The sequence below is a fragment of the Rhinopithecus bieti genome, unplaced genomic scaffold (genome assembly GCF_001698545.2).
Source record: "Rhinopithecus bieti isolate Rb0 unplaced genomic scaffold, ASM169854v2 scaffold_2723, whole genome shotgun sequence".
Taxonomy (NCBI): domain Eukaryota; kingdom Metazoa; phylum Chordata; class Mammalia; order Primates; family Cercopithecidae; genus Rhinopithecus; species Rhinopithecus bieti.
In genome coordinates this window covers 2,916,660-2,932,496 of record NW_016804119.1, presented here as the reverse complement: position 1 = coordinate 2,932,496, position 15,837 = coordinate 2,916,660, and the positions used below count along the sequence as shown (strand labels likewise).

Here is a 15,837-nt window from a genome sequence, read left to right as displayed (position 1 = left end):
CGTCGCCAGGTAAATTTCGGTTTCCTCGATGGGACGCCATGTTGCGCCTGCGCAGTTGGTCTGTATTTTTCCTGGGCACGGGCTGCATTTTCCCGCGCACCGGTAAGTTGGTGATGAAGAACCCGGAAATGTGCCATCTTAGTTGTCTTTATCCTCTCTCCCCGTCCAGACAGTTAGGTCTTCCCTTTTTGTAAGGCTATGGCACAGGAAGTAGGTGTGTTGATTCTAATCCCTAAACAGCATTATTTTTGATATTAGGATTCACTTTCAAAGAGATATATTATGCAAGGAAGCAACTCAGAAGAGGAAAGAAAAGAAGTCAGAAATGGCCCTCACTCATGTAAGGTAATATTCTCAGTGGATTCTTCTGTCTCTGTTTCTTCCTGAAATGCCAGGCATTGGAGTTGCCAATCTCTGACTCTGAAGGATCCTGCCTGACTCATTTCATTGCACTTACCCATGGCTTCTTTCAGTCCCTTTCACTTCCACTTAAGATTCCAGTTCCCTATTACCCAGTGACATGAACTTGGGAAGAGGTCCCACTGGGCATGGACCTGCAAGGGGCTCACATCCAGACATGGAAGGGGATGGGGTGAGGGCCCTGTGGTGTCAGTACTGTTGGGCAGCAGGGATTGTTCAGGGGCCACATCTGGATGCACTGAGAGTGTTCTGTGGACTAGGATTAGAGAAGCTGCATGTGGAATTCCTTTTTTGTTTGTTTGTTTTGAGACAGTCTCACTCTGTTGCCCAGGCTGGAGTGTGGTTTTGTGATCTCAGCCATATAAATGTATATGTGTACTAATGTAGATGAGGGTTAGTATATATAAATGTGTACATGTGATATGTTTGCATGAGTGCACAGATGAGCAAACCTGTAGTGTTTTATAAATAGCATGTCATAATTTTATATATATTTTTATCAATTGAAATTATATCTATCAGGATATTCAAATTTTTCTACATTATGTTAAGGAAGCAATGGTTAAAAGAATCTTATAGTAATGTATTATGGGGATATCTATTATATACATGCACATATGATGAACTTTTAGGCAATTCCATGTTTTTAATCCTTGAAGTTGTTTTGAATTTACTGAATTAGGTAATTGTCAATTTACTTTTGATGCTGATCTGTTACTTAACTGTTTGATTCTTTAGGTTTGATTCTCATGCTCAGAGACCTGGGATCTGGTGCTTACTCTGCTGTTTCAGCCCTCACACCTGGGGCAAGCTAGCGTGCATGTGAAAGAGTTGTCTCTTCAGTAAGATAGGAACAGATCATTCTTTCATTGGCTTTTGTTGCTATACCAGTTAGTTCATGTAAATCATTTAGAATAGTGCCTATCACATGGGAAGTGTTCTATTCAGCCATTGCTACTGTTATCATCACAGTTTTCAGATTTTGGCCATTTTTAGCTTGCAGCGAGCTGAGATCCGGCCACAGCACTCCAGCCTGGGCGGCAGAGCGAGACTCTGTCTCAAAAAAAAAAAAAACAAACAAAACAAAACCAAAACCACTATAGGTCGGATGTGGTAGCTCATGCCTGTAATCCCAGCATTTTTGTAGGCCGAGGTGGGCGGATTGCTTGATCTTAAGGATTCGAGACCAGCTTGGACAACCTGGTGAGACTCTGTCTCTACAAAACATACAAAAGTTAGCTGGGCATAGTGGTGTGAGCCTGTAGTCCCAGCTACTTGAGAGGCTGAGGTTAGAGGATTGCTTGAGCCTGGGAGGCAGGGGCTTCAGTGAGTCAATATCACACCCCTGCACTCCAGTCTGGGAAACAGAGTAAGATCCTATCTCAAAAAAAGAAAGAAAGCACTGTAGACATTGTCATCCCTGAAGACACTACTTGTATCTCAGGTAGATACTAAATGTCACTTGATGTGTCAAAAATAATATCTCACATTTCTTTTCTTTTCTTTTCTTTTTTTTTTGAGATGGAGTCTTGCTCTGTCTCCGAAGCTGGAGTACAGTGGTGCAATCTTGGCTCACTGCAAGCTCCACCTCCTGGGTTCACGCCATTCTCCTGCTTCAGCCTCCCGAGTAGCTGGGAATATAGGTGCCCACCACCACGCCTGGCTAATTTTTTGTATTTTTAGTAGAGACGGGGTTTCACCATGTTGGCCAGGATGGTCTCGATCTCCTGACCTCATGATCCACCCGCCTCTGTCTCCCAAAGTGCTGAGATTACAGGCGTGAGCTACTGTGCCCGGCAATAATACCTAACATTTCTATAGAGATAACCCTGGTTTAATTTTTTGTTTGTATTACTTGTATTATCCACAGAATGAAACATGTACTCTGATTTAAAGAATGTCACCACTTCTTAGGGAAAAGTGTAATGAAACACAATCACAGACACATAACTAACTCAAGAATACTTTACAATGCTCACTTCAATGCAGTCAATCCTTCCAACTGTCTTCTCATTCTCTTTGAAGATAAGTACTCTCTCCATACCCTGTTTTTGAAATGTGCATTTCCTTTTAGGGACAATTGTTATTCAGGGATGTGGCCATAGAATTCTCTCAGGAGGAGTGGAAATGCCTGAACCCTGGGCAGAAAGCTTTATACAGGGATGTGATGTTAGAGAACTACAGGAACCTGGTCTCCCTAGGTGAGGATGATGTTCCTCCAGAAGCCTGGATCTGCTCTGGTATATCTTTTTGCATTTTCTCTTGTGTGTCTCTTGGGAGCCCCTGCATTGCTTGACTGAGATTGAAACCTGTCGACTAAGAAATGAAAAGCATTGTGCTTTCTGGACTTGAAATGTCCCCTTACACCAGCCTGACCAACATGGTGAAACCCTATCCCTACTAAAAATATAAAGATTAGTTAGGCATGGTGGTACATGCCTGTAGTCCCAGCTACTTGGGAGACTGAGGCAGAAGAATTGCTTGAACCTGGGAGGCAGGGGCTGCAGTGAGCCGAGATTATGCCACTGCACTCAAGCCTGGGCGATAGAGTGAGACTCTGTCTCAAAAAAAAAAAAAAAAGAAATGTCCCCTTTCTTCAGATATTCTGCTTCCTTCATGATTAGACATTGGTGTCACCACTGCTGAAGTAGGCATGAAACCTTATGACAGACTTAATAATTATTCAGTTCCCTGTTTTATACCCCTGTACTTTTGATTCAGTAGTTCTTGAAAGGGGGCTTAATGTCTACATGTTACAATGTTTCCTCAGCATTCAGAAGGAGGCAATCAGTGGATGAATTTGTGAAATATTCTTTTTTTATTTTTGAGATGGAGTCTCGCTCTGTCACCCAGGCTGGAGTGCAGTGGCCGGATCTCAGCTCCCTGCAAGCTCCACCTCCCGGGTTTACGCCATTCTCCTGCCTCAGCCTCCCGAGTAGCTGGGACTACAGGCACCTGCCACCTCGCCCAGCTAGTTTTTTGTATTTTTTAGTAGAGATGGGGTTTCACCAGGTTAGCCAGGATGGTCTCGATCTCCTGACCTTGTGATCCGCCTTGCGTCTCGGCCTCCCAAAGTGCTGGGATTACAGGCTTGAGCCACAGCGCCCGGCCGAAATATTCTTGATTAATTTGTAATATGCTCTCCTACCTAAATATAGGACTTGGACTTCAGAGATGCCACAGCACACATTTATTCTTTCTTTTTATAAATAGGAATCTGTCTTCCTGACCTGAGTGTTATATCCATGTTGGAGCAAAAGAGAGATCCCTGGACTCTGCAGAGTGATGTGAAAATAGCAAACAATCCAAATGGCAGGGAGTACATCAAAGGTGTGAAAACAGGTAAGAGCTCGGGTGGGCAGAGTGGAGGCCCCATAATTTTTGTTTTTTGAGACAGGGTCTCACTTTGTCATCTGTGCTAGAGTGCAGTGGCAATCATAGCTCACAGCAGCCTTAAACTCCTGGACTTAGGGATGATCCCTCTGGCTCAGTCTTCCAAAATGTTGGGATTACAGGCTTGAGCCACTATACTCTGCAAAGCCACACTATTACATAGTGTTTGGGAAACTCTGCAAGTGGGAGAATTCTGTGGGAAAACCAAAGTTGAAATCCTTTGAGTTGTGAACAGACTTTTTTTTTTTTTTTTTTTGCGATGGAGTCTTGCTCGGTTGCCCAGACTGGAGTGCAGTGGTGCAATCTCAGATCACTGCAAGCTCCGCCTCCCGGGTTCACTCACACCATTCTCCTGCCGCAGCCTCCCGAGTAGCTGGGACTACAAGTGCCCGCCAGCACGCCAGGCTAATTTTTTTGTATTTTTAGTAGAGACGGGGTTTCACCCTGTGAGCCAGGATGGTCTTCATCTCCTAACCATGTGATCTGCCCTCCTCAGCCTCCCAAAGTGCTGAGATTACAGGCATGAGCCACTGCTCCTGGCTGAACAGACATTTTTCATTTTCTTTTTTCTGTTTTGAGATAGGGTCTCTCTCCTGTCGCCCAGTGTGGAGTGCAGTAGCATGATTATGGCTGGCTGCAGCCTCACCTTCCTGGGCTCACGTGATTCTCCCACCTCAGCCTTCTGAATAGCTGGGACTATGTATGTATACCACCATGCCTGGCTAGTTTTTTGTATTTTTAGTAGAGACGGAGTTTTTCCGTATTACCCAGGCTGGTCTTGAACTCCTGGCCTCAAGTGATCCACCCACCTCGGCCTCCCGAATTGCTGGGATTACGGGCATGAGCCACCATGCCCAGCCTCACATAATGATTTTTGAGTTCTAACTAACTTTCTCAGTTCTTCTTTATCTAAGAAAGCCTAAATTATTTTTGTAGATGAGTTTTGCTAAATATAGTATTCTTCATTGATGTTTTTCTTATTTTCTTTTTTCTTTTTATTGAGACAGAGTCTCACTCTGTCACCCAGACTGGAGTGTGGTGGCATCATCTCGGCTCACTGCAAAGTCTGCCTCCTGGGTTCATGCCATTCTCCTGCCTCAGCCTCCCGAGTATCTGGGACTACAGGCTCCTGCCACCACGGCCAGCTACATTTTTTTGTATTTTTAGTAGAGACGGGGTTTCACTGTGTTAGCCAGGATGGTCTCGATCTCCTGACCTCATGATCTGCCCACCTCGGCCTCCCAAAGTGCTGGGATTGCAGGCATGAGTCACCGCACCCGGCCCTTATTTTTCTTTAAGCACTTTCAATATATCACTTCACTGCCTTCTAGCCTGAAGATACCTGCTGGAAAAATACACATAAACATACAATTTCCTATTACATGTCAAGTCTCTCTTTTGTTGATGCTATCAAACTGTCTTTGTCTTTCTTTGACTTTTAATAATTTCCTTATATTTTGTCCCTGTGTGAATGTCTTTGGGTTAATTTTAGTAATGGTCAAGCTTCTTGAATTTGTATATTCAGCTCTTTCCTCAGATGTGTGATGTTTTAACATTATTTCTTCACTTGTGGCTTCTCATCCTTTGTCGCCCTCTTATGAATCTCCAGTAGTTTGTATATTGTTCCACCTGATAGTCTCTCAAAAATGTATTAGGGTTTGTAAGGTTTTCTTCATCATTTTTTCTTTGTGGTCTTTGGAACTGATCCTTTCGAACAATCTATCTTTCACTTTACTCATTGTTTTCCATTCCTTTTGCTATCTGTTGTTAATCCCCTTAATGGATTTTTACATCAGTTTCTGTATTTCAGCTCCAGAATTTCTGTTCTCTTGTTTTTAATGATCTCCCACGTTTGTTATCCTCATTCTTTTCACATATTATTTTCCTCATTTTATTTAGTTTTCTGTCTTTGTTATCTTTTATTTTGGTGTCTGGAGTTTTATTTATTTATCTATTTATTCGTTATTCTTTTAGCCATATTTTCTCATCTTTTCATAGGCCTTTATAGTAGTTTTTCATTTAGGTTTGGGAAAACAACCACTTTTTTCAGTTATTTTTTATAATGTGCTGTGGGAGACCTTACTTCTTGTAAGGGTATAGGAACACTCGATTCTTTTCTGGGATGTATCTTTCCTGACTTTGTGAAAGTAGTATTACAAATGTCTACAGTGCTGCTCTTAAATATCTTATTTTCCTTAAGAGACTTATCCCTGCTTTTTCACAGAAGCTGTTAGTTCCTCTTTTATTTGTCTCCTTATAATCTCTCTCAAGCTCTCCCATAGTTCCCCTGACTCCTGCAGATTCCAGATGCTCCAGTACATCACCTCACTCGCTTGTGTTTTCTGCATTACCAACATGTTATACAAAGTATGCTGATACTGGCCGGGCACGGTGGCTCATGCCTGCAATCCCAGCACTTTGGGAGGCTGAGGCAGGTGGATCACGAGGTCAGTAGTTTGAGACCAGCCTGGCCAACATAGTGAAACCCTGTCTCTAGTAAAAATACATAAAGTTAGTCAGGTGTGGTGGCAGCCACCTGTAATCCCAGCTACTCAGGAGAGAGAACTGCTTAAAACCAGGAGGCAGAGGTTGTAGTGAGCTAAGATCACACCATTGCACTTTGGCCTGGGTGACGGTGTGAGACTCCATCTCAATAAAAGCAAAGTATGCTGATACTTTCAATGTCTGAGTCAAGTGATGCAGAATCTTGTTTTCTGTCAGACTTTAAACATGCCAGAATCAGGGATTAAGTTCTAATGTTTTCTTGCTTTTCTAGAGAAGAATTCTAAATTGGGAAGCAATGCAGGAAATAAGCCACTTAAAAATCAACATGGATTAACTCTTCAGTTACATCTGGCTGAATGGCAGCAATTTCAAGCTGTAAGGAATATTTATAGATGTAAGCATGTTGAAAAATCTATCAGTGATAATTCTTCAGTTTTACCAGTTCAAGTAAGTTTTCCAATGTCAAAACCCATATTTTTAATAACTACAAAAATGATTTTGTTTTTTCTACAGTACTCCCACAAGAACAGAAAATACACATTAGGGGAAAACCTTATGGATGTAATGAGCATGGCAAAGTCTTCAGAGTGTCTTCAAGCCTTATTAACCATCAAGTAATCCATATTGCAGATGTACCTTACAAACGTAGTGACTGTGGCGAGATCTTTAGTAGCAATTCAAACCTTGCACAACATCAGAAAATTCATACTGGAGAGAAACCTTACAATTGCAATAAATGTGACAAAGTCTTTAGTCACCATGCCTACCTTGCACAACATAGGAAAATTAATACTGGAGAGAAGCCTTACAAATGCTGTGAATGTGGCAGAGCATTTAATGTGTGTTCCAGTCTTACTGCTCCTCTTGTAATCCATACTGGAGAGAAACCTTATGACTGTAAGGAATGTGGCAAGGTCTTCAGTCACAAGTCTTCCCTATCCATTCATCAGACAATTCATGCTGGAGAGAGACCATACAAATGTAAGGAATGTGGCAAGGGCTTTCGTCGAATTGCATTCCTTGTAAGGCATCAGGAAGTTCATGCTGGAGAGAAACCTTACAAATGTAATGAATGTGGCAAGATCTTTATTGGCAATTCGCGCCTTGCACGACATAGGAAAATTCATACTGTGGAGAAGTCTTACAAATGTAATGAATGTGGCAAAGCATTTAGATGGTGTTCAGACCTCACTACCCATCTTCTAATCCATACTGAAGAGAAACCTTATGAATGTATAGACTGTGGCAAGATCTTCAGGCGCAAGTCTTCCCTAACCTATCACTGTAGAATTCATACTGGAGAGAAGCCTTACAAATGTAACGAATGTGGCAAGGTCTTCAGTGTGAGTTCACACCTTGCACGACATAAGAAAATTCATACTGGAGAGAAGCCTTACAAATGTAACGAATGTGGCAAGGTCTTCTGTCAGAGTACACACCTTACACAACATAGGAATATTCATACTGGAAAGAAGCCTTACAGTTGTAATGAATGTGGCAAGGTCTTCAGTCAGAATTCACAACTTTCACGACATAGGAAAATTCATACTGGAGAGAAGCTTTACAAATGAAATGAATGTAGCAAGGTCTTCAGTCAGAATTCACACCTTGCACAACATAGAAATATTCATACTGGAGAGAAGACATGCAGTTGTAATGAATGTGGCAAGGTCTTTAGTAAAAATTGAATCCTAGTACAACATTGGAGAATTCATACCAGAGAGAAGCATTAAAAATTTAGTGAAGCTGACAAGGCACAGTGGCTTATGCCTGTATTCCCATTACTTTAGGAGTCCCAGGTGGGTGGATGATGAGGTCAGGAGATCAAGACCATCCTCACTAACATGTTGAAACCCTGTCTCTACTAAAAATACAAATATATATATATATTAGCTGGCTGTGGTGGCAGGTGCCTGTAGTCCCAGCAACTCGGGAGGCTGAGGCAGGAGAATGGCGTGAACCTGGGAGGTGGAGCCTGCAGTGAGTCGAGTGAGCCACCACACTCCAGCCTGGGCAACAGAGTGAAACTCCGTCTAAAAAAAAAAAAAAAAAATTTAGTGAAGCTGTCAGGCCTGGTGGCTCATGCCTTTAATCCCAGTACTTTGGGAGGCTGGGCTGGATCACTTGAGGTCAGAAGTTCGAGACCAGCCTGACCAACATGGAGAAAACCTGTCCCTACTAAAAATATAAAATTAGTTGGCTGAAGTGGCAGGCACCTGTGATTCCAGCTACTTGGGAGGCTGAGGCAGAATTGCTTGAGCCCAGGAGGCCGAGGTTGTGGTGAGCCAAGATCACACCATTGCACTCCAGCCTTGGCAAGAGGAGCAAAACACTAAAAAAAAAAAAAAAAAAAAAAAAATTAGTGAAGCCTTACAAAAGTAATAAATATGGCAAAGAATTTCGTATGAAATCAGGCCTCTCAATCCATACTGGAAGGAAACCTTACAAATGTAAAGAATACATGAAGGTCTTCAGGCACATGTTTTCCCTGACTTCTCATTGAGAGAATTCACGCTGGTGATTGACCTTAAACATGTAACAAGTGTGGCAAAGTCTTCACTTAAAATACACAACTTGTAAACTATCACAGAATCCATACTGGAGAGAAACCTTACAAATGAATGTGACATCTTCAAATAAAATGCACACCTGGCACAACATTGGAAAATTCATACTGCAGAGATAACTTTTAAATGTAATGAATGTGGCGAGGTCAAAGTCACAATTCACACCTTGCATATCAAAGAATTCATACTGGAGGCTGGGTGCAGTTGCTCATGCCTGTAATCCCAGCACTGTGGGAGGCCAAGGCGGATGGATCAGTTGAAGTCAGGAGTTTGAGACCAGCCTGACCAACATGTTGAAACCCCATCACTACTAAAAATTAAAAAATTAGGTGTGGTGGTGGGTGCCTGTAATCCCAGCTACTCAGGAGGCTGAGGCAGGAGAATCACATAAACCCGGGAGACGGAGGTTGCAGTGAGCCAGGAATGTGCTACTACACTCCAGCCTGTGTGACAGTGTGATTCCATCTCAAAAAAAAAAAAAAAAAAATCATACTGGAAGGAAGCATTACAAATGTAATGAATGTGGCAGAGTATTTAGAGGGTGTTCAGGTCTTACTATTCATCTTGTAATCCATAGTGGAGAGAAGTCTTTTTTTTTTTTTTTTTTTGGAAACAGAGTTTCACTCTGATGCTCAGCCTGGAGTGAGGTGGTGCCAACTCAGCTAACTGCAACCTCCATCTCCTAGGTTCAAGCGATTCTCCTGCCTCAACCTCCCAAGTAGCTAGAACTATAAGCACATGATGCCATCATGCCTGGCTAATTTTTTGTATTTTTAGTAGAGACAGGTTTTCACCGTGTTAGCCAGGCTGGTCTCAGACCAACCTGGGTAACATAAGGACAACTCCACCTGTACAAATAAAAAAATTAGCCAGGTGTGTTGGTACATGCCTGTATTCCCAGCTATTTGGGAGACTGAGGCAGAAGGATCATTTGAGCCTAGGAGGTTGAGGCTGCAGTGAGTCATGTTTGCAGTGCTGAACTCCAGCCTGGGTGACAGAGTGAGACCCTATCTAGGAAAACAAAGAAACAAACCAGCGAACAAACAATGTGAAAGATCTTCAGTCACAAGTATTCCTTAACCAATCACCATAGAATTTATACTGCAGAGAAGCCTTACAAATTCAGTGAATGTGGCAAGCATTTAAATAATGTTCAGGCCTTACTGCCCATCTTGTGATCCATACTGCAGACAAACCTTACAACTGTAATGAATGTGGCAAGGTCTCCAATTGAAATTCACACCTTACAAATCACCACATAATGGAGAGAAACCTTACTAATGCAAATCACCACATAATGGAGAGAAACCTTACAAATGCAATGTATGTGGTAAAATGTTTTAGTCACAATTCACACCTTGGACAGCATCAGATAATGTATTCATGAAAGAGTCCTTACAAACTGTGTATGGAAATCTCATTATGAGCTCTAGCATTAATGGACATCAGAGATTCCATACTAAGGAGAAATATAAATGTATGTGGCCCAGGCTTTCCTGAGGCCTTCCAAATCACTAGAAATCAAAATATACTTCTTGGATAAAACCATACAGATGGATTGTGTATACTGAGGATATCCAAGGACCATTACTGTAGAACATTGATAGGATTTAATTATTCTTATCTTTTTTTCCTGTAAGTGTTGGGAACAGGCCCCCAAGTCTGGCCAGAAACAGGCTCCAAAACTGGCCATAAACAAAATCTGTAGTGCTGTGATATGTTCTTGATGGTCATGACGCCCACACTGAAGGTTGTTTGTTTACCAGAATGAGGGCAAAGAATATCTGGCCCACCCAGGGCAGAAAACCACTTAAGGTGTCCCTGAACCACAAATAATAGCATGTGCCATCTGTGCCTTAAGGACATGTTCCTGCTGCAGATAACCAGAGCCCATCCCTTTGTTTCCCATAAGGAATGCTTTTATGTAATCTATAATCAATAGAAACAATGCTTATCACTGGCTTGCTATCAATAAATATGTGGGTAAAACTTTGTTCGTGGTTCTCTGCTCTGAAGGCTGTCAGCCTCCTGATTTCCCACTCCACACTCTATATTTCTGGGTGAGTGTCTTTAAGTCCTTTCGCACTGCTGGGTTAGGGTCTCCACCACCGAGCTGGTCTTGGCACAAAGCTACTTTATAACTTTCAACCCAAAATTTGAGATCTTGATATGTGCCTCCTCCTACCAGCCTTTCACTGTGGTCTCTGGGAAACAATCAATTGAAAGAATCAATAGGATGACAGGGCTGATTTCATTAGCTGAAGATCATTTCTATTCAGTTTCCTGGAATAAGAACACTGCCTTTTTATGTTAAATATTGTCTGATTTAGACAGCATGGACATGGGTAGAGAATAACATAAAATGACTGCTTGAAGCAGTCAGGCTTATTGCCTTCTGCCCACCCTTTTCTTGACAAGGATGTAGTGCTTCTGTGCTCTAATAGCCATAAAATAGAGCATGCCATTAAAGGCATTACATTTTTATGGGAAGAGAATAATTGTTGTTAGGTACTGATTACATGGTAGAAATCATGCAGGGGAAGGGGTGATTACCTCCTCAATTGAATAGCAATAGTTCCTGTTTAGCAAAGATGGAAAACAGTAGTCTTATTTTTGAAATGGAAGAGAAGAGAAAACATGCGTTTTCTCTTAAGTCTGAGCACAAAGAATGGGAATGTTGTTAATTTTCGATAACCTGATGACAGTGTGCCTAGGTGATTATCTTTTTGGGATGAATTCCCCATGTGTTCTTTGAGCTTCTTATGTTTGGATGTCTAGGTCTCTAGCAAGACTGGGAAAGCTTTCCTTAATTATTACCCTGAATATATTTTCTAAACTTTTAGATTTCTCATCTTCCTCAGAAATGCCGATTATTCTTAGGTTTCATTGTTTTTAACATAATCTCAGACTTCTTCAAGGCTTTGTTCATATTTTCCTATTTTTTCTTTGTCTTTGTTGGATTGCGTTAATTCAAAAACTTTGCCTTACTTTGGGAGGCTGAGATGGGCAGACCACAAGGTCAGGAGTTCAAGACCAGTCTGGCCAATATGGTGAAACCCCATCTCTACTAAAAATACAAAAATTAGCCGGGCATGGTAGTGAGTGAGTGCCTGTAGTCCTAGCTACTCCAGGGGCTGAGGCAGAAGAATTGCTCGAACCTGGGAGGTGGAGGTTGCAGTGAGCCGAGATCTCGCCACTGCACTCCAGCCTGGGCAACGGAGTGAGACTCCATCTCAAAACAAACAAACAAAAATGCCTTGTATTTGAGCTCTGAAATTCTTTCTTCTGCTTGTTTGATTCTGTTGCTGAGACTTTCCAGAGTGTGTTGCATTTCTGTAAGCACATCCATTGTTTCCTGAAGTTTTGATTGTTTTTTATTTGTGCTATCTATTTAACTGAAATTTCTCTCTTCATTTATTGTATCATTTTATTTCTCTAGTGCCTCTTTGATTAGCTTAATAACTGACCTTCTGATTTCTTTTTCAGGTAAATCAGGGATTTCTTCTTGGTTTGTATCCAATGCTGGTGAGCTAGTATGATTTTTTGGAGGATGTTAAAAAACCTTGTTTTGTTATATTACCAGAGTTGGCTTTCTGGTTCCTTCTCATTTGGGTAGGCTCTGACAGAGGGCAGGTCTAGGGCTTAAGGCTGTTGTTCAGATTGTCCCACGGAGTGTTCTCTTGATGTAGCACTCTCCCCCTTTTCCTAGGGATGTGGCTTCCTGAGAGCCGAGCTGTAGTGATTGTTATCTCCTATTGGGATGATCTAGCCAGCAGCAGATCTACCAGGCTCCAGGCTGGTACTGGGGGTTGTCTGCACAGAGTCCTGTGATATGAACTGTCTGTGGGTCTCTCAGCTGTGGACACCAGGACCTGCTCCAGTGTAGGTGGGAGGGGGGTGAAATGGACTCTGTGAGGGTCTTGAGTTTTGGTTGTTTAATGTACTGTTTTTGTTCTGGTTGGCCTTCTGCTAGGCCTCCTTTTTTTTAAAGGATGAACCGTATTCCATTGTCTATATAAACTTTTTTTATCCATTTGTTCATGATGAAAATGTAAGTTGATCCCATATCTTGGCTATTGAGAACAGTGCTGCAATAAACATGGGTGTGCAGATACCACTTTGATATCCCGATTTCTATCTATTCTCATTGCCTCTCTCTCTCAATCATGCACTCGCTCGTGCTTGCTCTCTCTCTCTATTTCTCTCTTTCCAGCAGTGGGATTGCTGGATCATGTGGTAGTTCTGTTTGTAGTTTATTGAGAAAACTCCATATTATTTTCCATGACGGCTATATTAATTTGCATTCCCACCAAACAGTGTACTAGCATTTTCTTCCTTTGCAATTCACCAGCATTTGTTATTTTTTGTATTTTTGATGATGTCCATTCTAAATGAGGTAAAGTTATATTTCACTGTGGTTTTCATTTGCATTTACCTGATGATTAGTGATGTTGAGCATTTTTTCATAGGCTTGTGGATTGTTTGTCTCCCTTTGAGAAATGTCTTCTCAGGTAATTGCTCCATTTTTTAATTGGCTTTAAAAATTTGTTTGTGGCCAGGTGCGGTGGGTCACACGTATAATCCCAGCACTTTGGGAGGCCGAAGCAGGTGGATCACGAGGTCAGGAGTTGAAGCCCAGCCTGGCCAAGGTGGTGAAACTCTGTCTCTACTAAAAATACAAAAATTAGCCAGGCGTGGTGGTGCACCCCTGTAATCCCAGCTACTTGGGAGGCTGAGGCATGAGAATAACTTGAACCCGGGTGGGGGGGGGTTGCAGTGAGCCAAGATCGCACCACTGCACTCCAGCCTGGGCTACAGAGTGAGACTCTGTCTAAAAAAAAAAAAAAAAAAAAAAAAAAAAAAAAAAATTGCTATCAAGGTGTTTGAGTTTCTTATATATTCCGTTTATTAATCCCTTGTCAAAAGGATAGATTGTAAATATTTTCTCTAATTCTGTCACTTGTCTCTTCTCTATCTTGACTGTTTCATGTGCTCTGAAGAATCTTTTTAGTTTGACATAATCCAATTTGTCTATTTTTGCCCTTGTTGCCTGTGTTTTTGAGGTCTTACCTAAGACATCTTTGCCCAGATTTATGCCCTGAAGAGTTTTTCTATTGTTCTCTTATAGTTTTATAATTTCAGATCTTCCATTTATGTCAAATCCATTCTGATTTTATTTTTGTGTATGGTGAGAAATAGGGGTCTAGTTTTATTTTCTGCATATGGATATCCAGTTTTCCAGCACAATTTTTTGAAGAGACTGCCGTTTTCCCAATGCATGTTCTTTGTCAAAAATCAGCTGGCTGCAAAGATGTGGGTTTATTTCTTTGTTCTCTGTTCTGTTCAGTTGGTCAATGTGTCTATTTTTATCCCAGTAACAAGCTGTTTTGGATACCATTACTTTCTAGTATATTTTGAAGTCAGGTAGTGTAATATCCCTCAGGTTGGTTCATTTTGCTTAAAACTGCTTTGTCTTTTTTGGATCTTCTGTAGTTCCCTATGAATTTTAGGATTTTTGTTGTTGTTGTTTTTTGAGACGTGGTCTCTCTCTATTGCCCAGGTTGGGGTGCCATAGCACAATTTCAGCTCACTGCAACCTCTACCTCCCAGGCTCAAGCAATTCACCTACCTCAGTCTCCTGAGTAGCTAGGACCACAGGTGCGTACCACTGCACCTGGTTAATTTTTGTATTTTTTGTAGGGTTGGGTTTTGCATTGCTACCCAGGCTGGTCTCAAATTCCCGAGCTCAGGTGATCCACCATCTTGGTGTCCCAAAGTACTGGAATTACAGGCATAAGCTACCACACCCAGCCATAGGATTCTTTTTTTTCTATTTCTGTGAATAATGTCTTTGGATATTTTGAAAGAGAATGTATTGAATCTGTACATTGCGTTTGGTAGTGTGATCATATACACAATATTAACTTTTCCCACCCATGAAGATGAGATGTCTTTACTTTTTGTGTAACCTTTCCACTTCTTTCATCACCGTTTATAATTTTCTACCCAGAGATTTTTCACTTCTGGCCCGGGACCCGCACGTCTTCAGGGTGGAAGCCTGGCGCACGTCCGGAGGTGCCTAGGAGCCAACTAGCCCAAACTTTGGGGGAAATGAGTCCCCTCTGCCCTCGCCCCGTGCTCTGCTAGCATTTCCTTCCGTCTCTGCTTCGCTTGGCGATGCAAAACGCGTGAGGCTCACGGCAAGGGGCCGAGGCAGCGGGACTCTCCGGGCCAGGCCCACCCCTCATCCACGCAGTGCAGCACTGGATGCCCCGGTCGCTGTCCTAAGCAGAGGCTGCCGTGGAGCTAAGACCTGCCGTTTCACCCAGCACGCAGGCCCAGCCCGCGGAGGAGGGCGACATGCAGCCCCACTTTGCCTGGCTCTCGGGCACGCGTGCTATGACCTGTACAGTGCCTATGGTTACACAGTACCACCTATGGAGAAGGCTCTTGTGAAAACGGACATTCAGATAGCACTTTCTTCTGGGTATTATGGAAGAGTAGCTCCACGGTCTAGCTTGGTTGCAAATCACGTTGTAGATGTAGGAGCTGGTGTCACAGATGAAGATTATAGAGGAAATATTGGTGTTGTAGTCTTTAATTTTGGCAAAGAAAAGTTTGAAGTCAAAAAAGGTGATCAAATTGCACAGCTCATTTGTGAACGGATTTTCTGTGCAGAAATAGAAGAAGTTCAAGCTTTGGATGACACCAAAAGGGGTTCAGGAGGTCTTGGTTCTACTGGAAAGAATTAAAATTTATGCCAAGAACAGAAAATGAGAAGTCATACCTTTTCTTAAAACAAGGAGATTTTGCTTAAAGTGTTTTGGTGTTTTGCACTTCTGTAAAGTACTAGCTTTACCTTCTAAAAGTACTGCATTTTTTTTATGATCAAGGAAAAGATCATAAAAAATATTTCTTTGTGTTTGGATCACAAAGAAACTTTCTTTTCTGC

At 42.0% G+C, this 15,837-nt stretch overlaps 1 protein-coding gene across 1 annotated transcript in view; it reads left to right on the top strand.

The window, feature by feature from the left end:
* The window catches only part of LOC108523628 (zinc finger protein 611-like), a 41,056-nt gene continuing 25,219 nt past the window's right edge, over positions 1-15,837 (top strand). The window contains 2 exon segments of the mRNA XM_017864318.1: positions 1-345; positions 2,495-2,621. Coding sequence (XP_017719807.1) covers positions 283-345; positions 2,495-2,621 — 190 coding nt within the window. The 5' untranslated portion in view covers positions 1-282.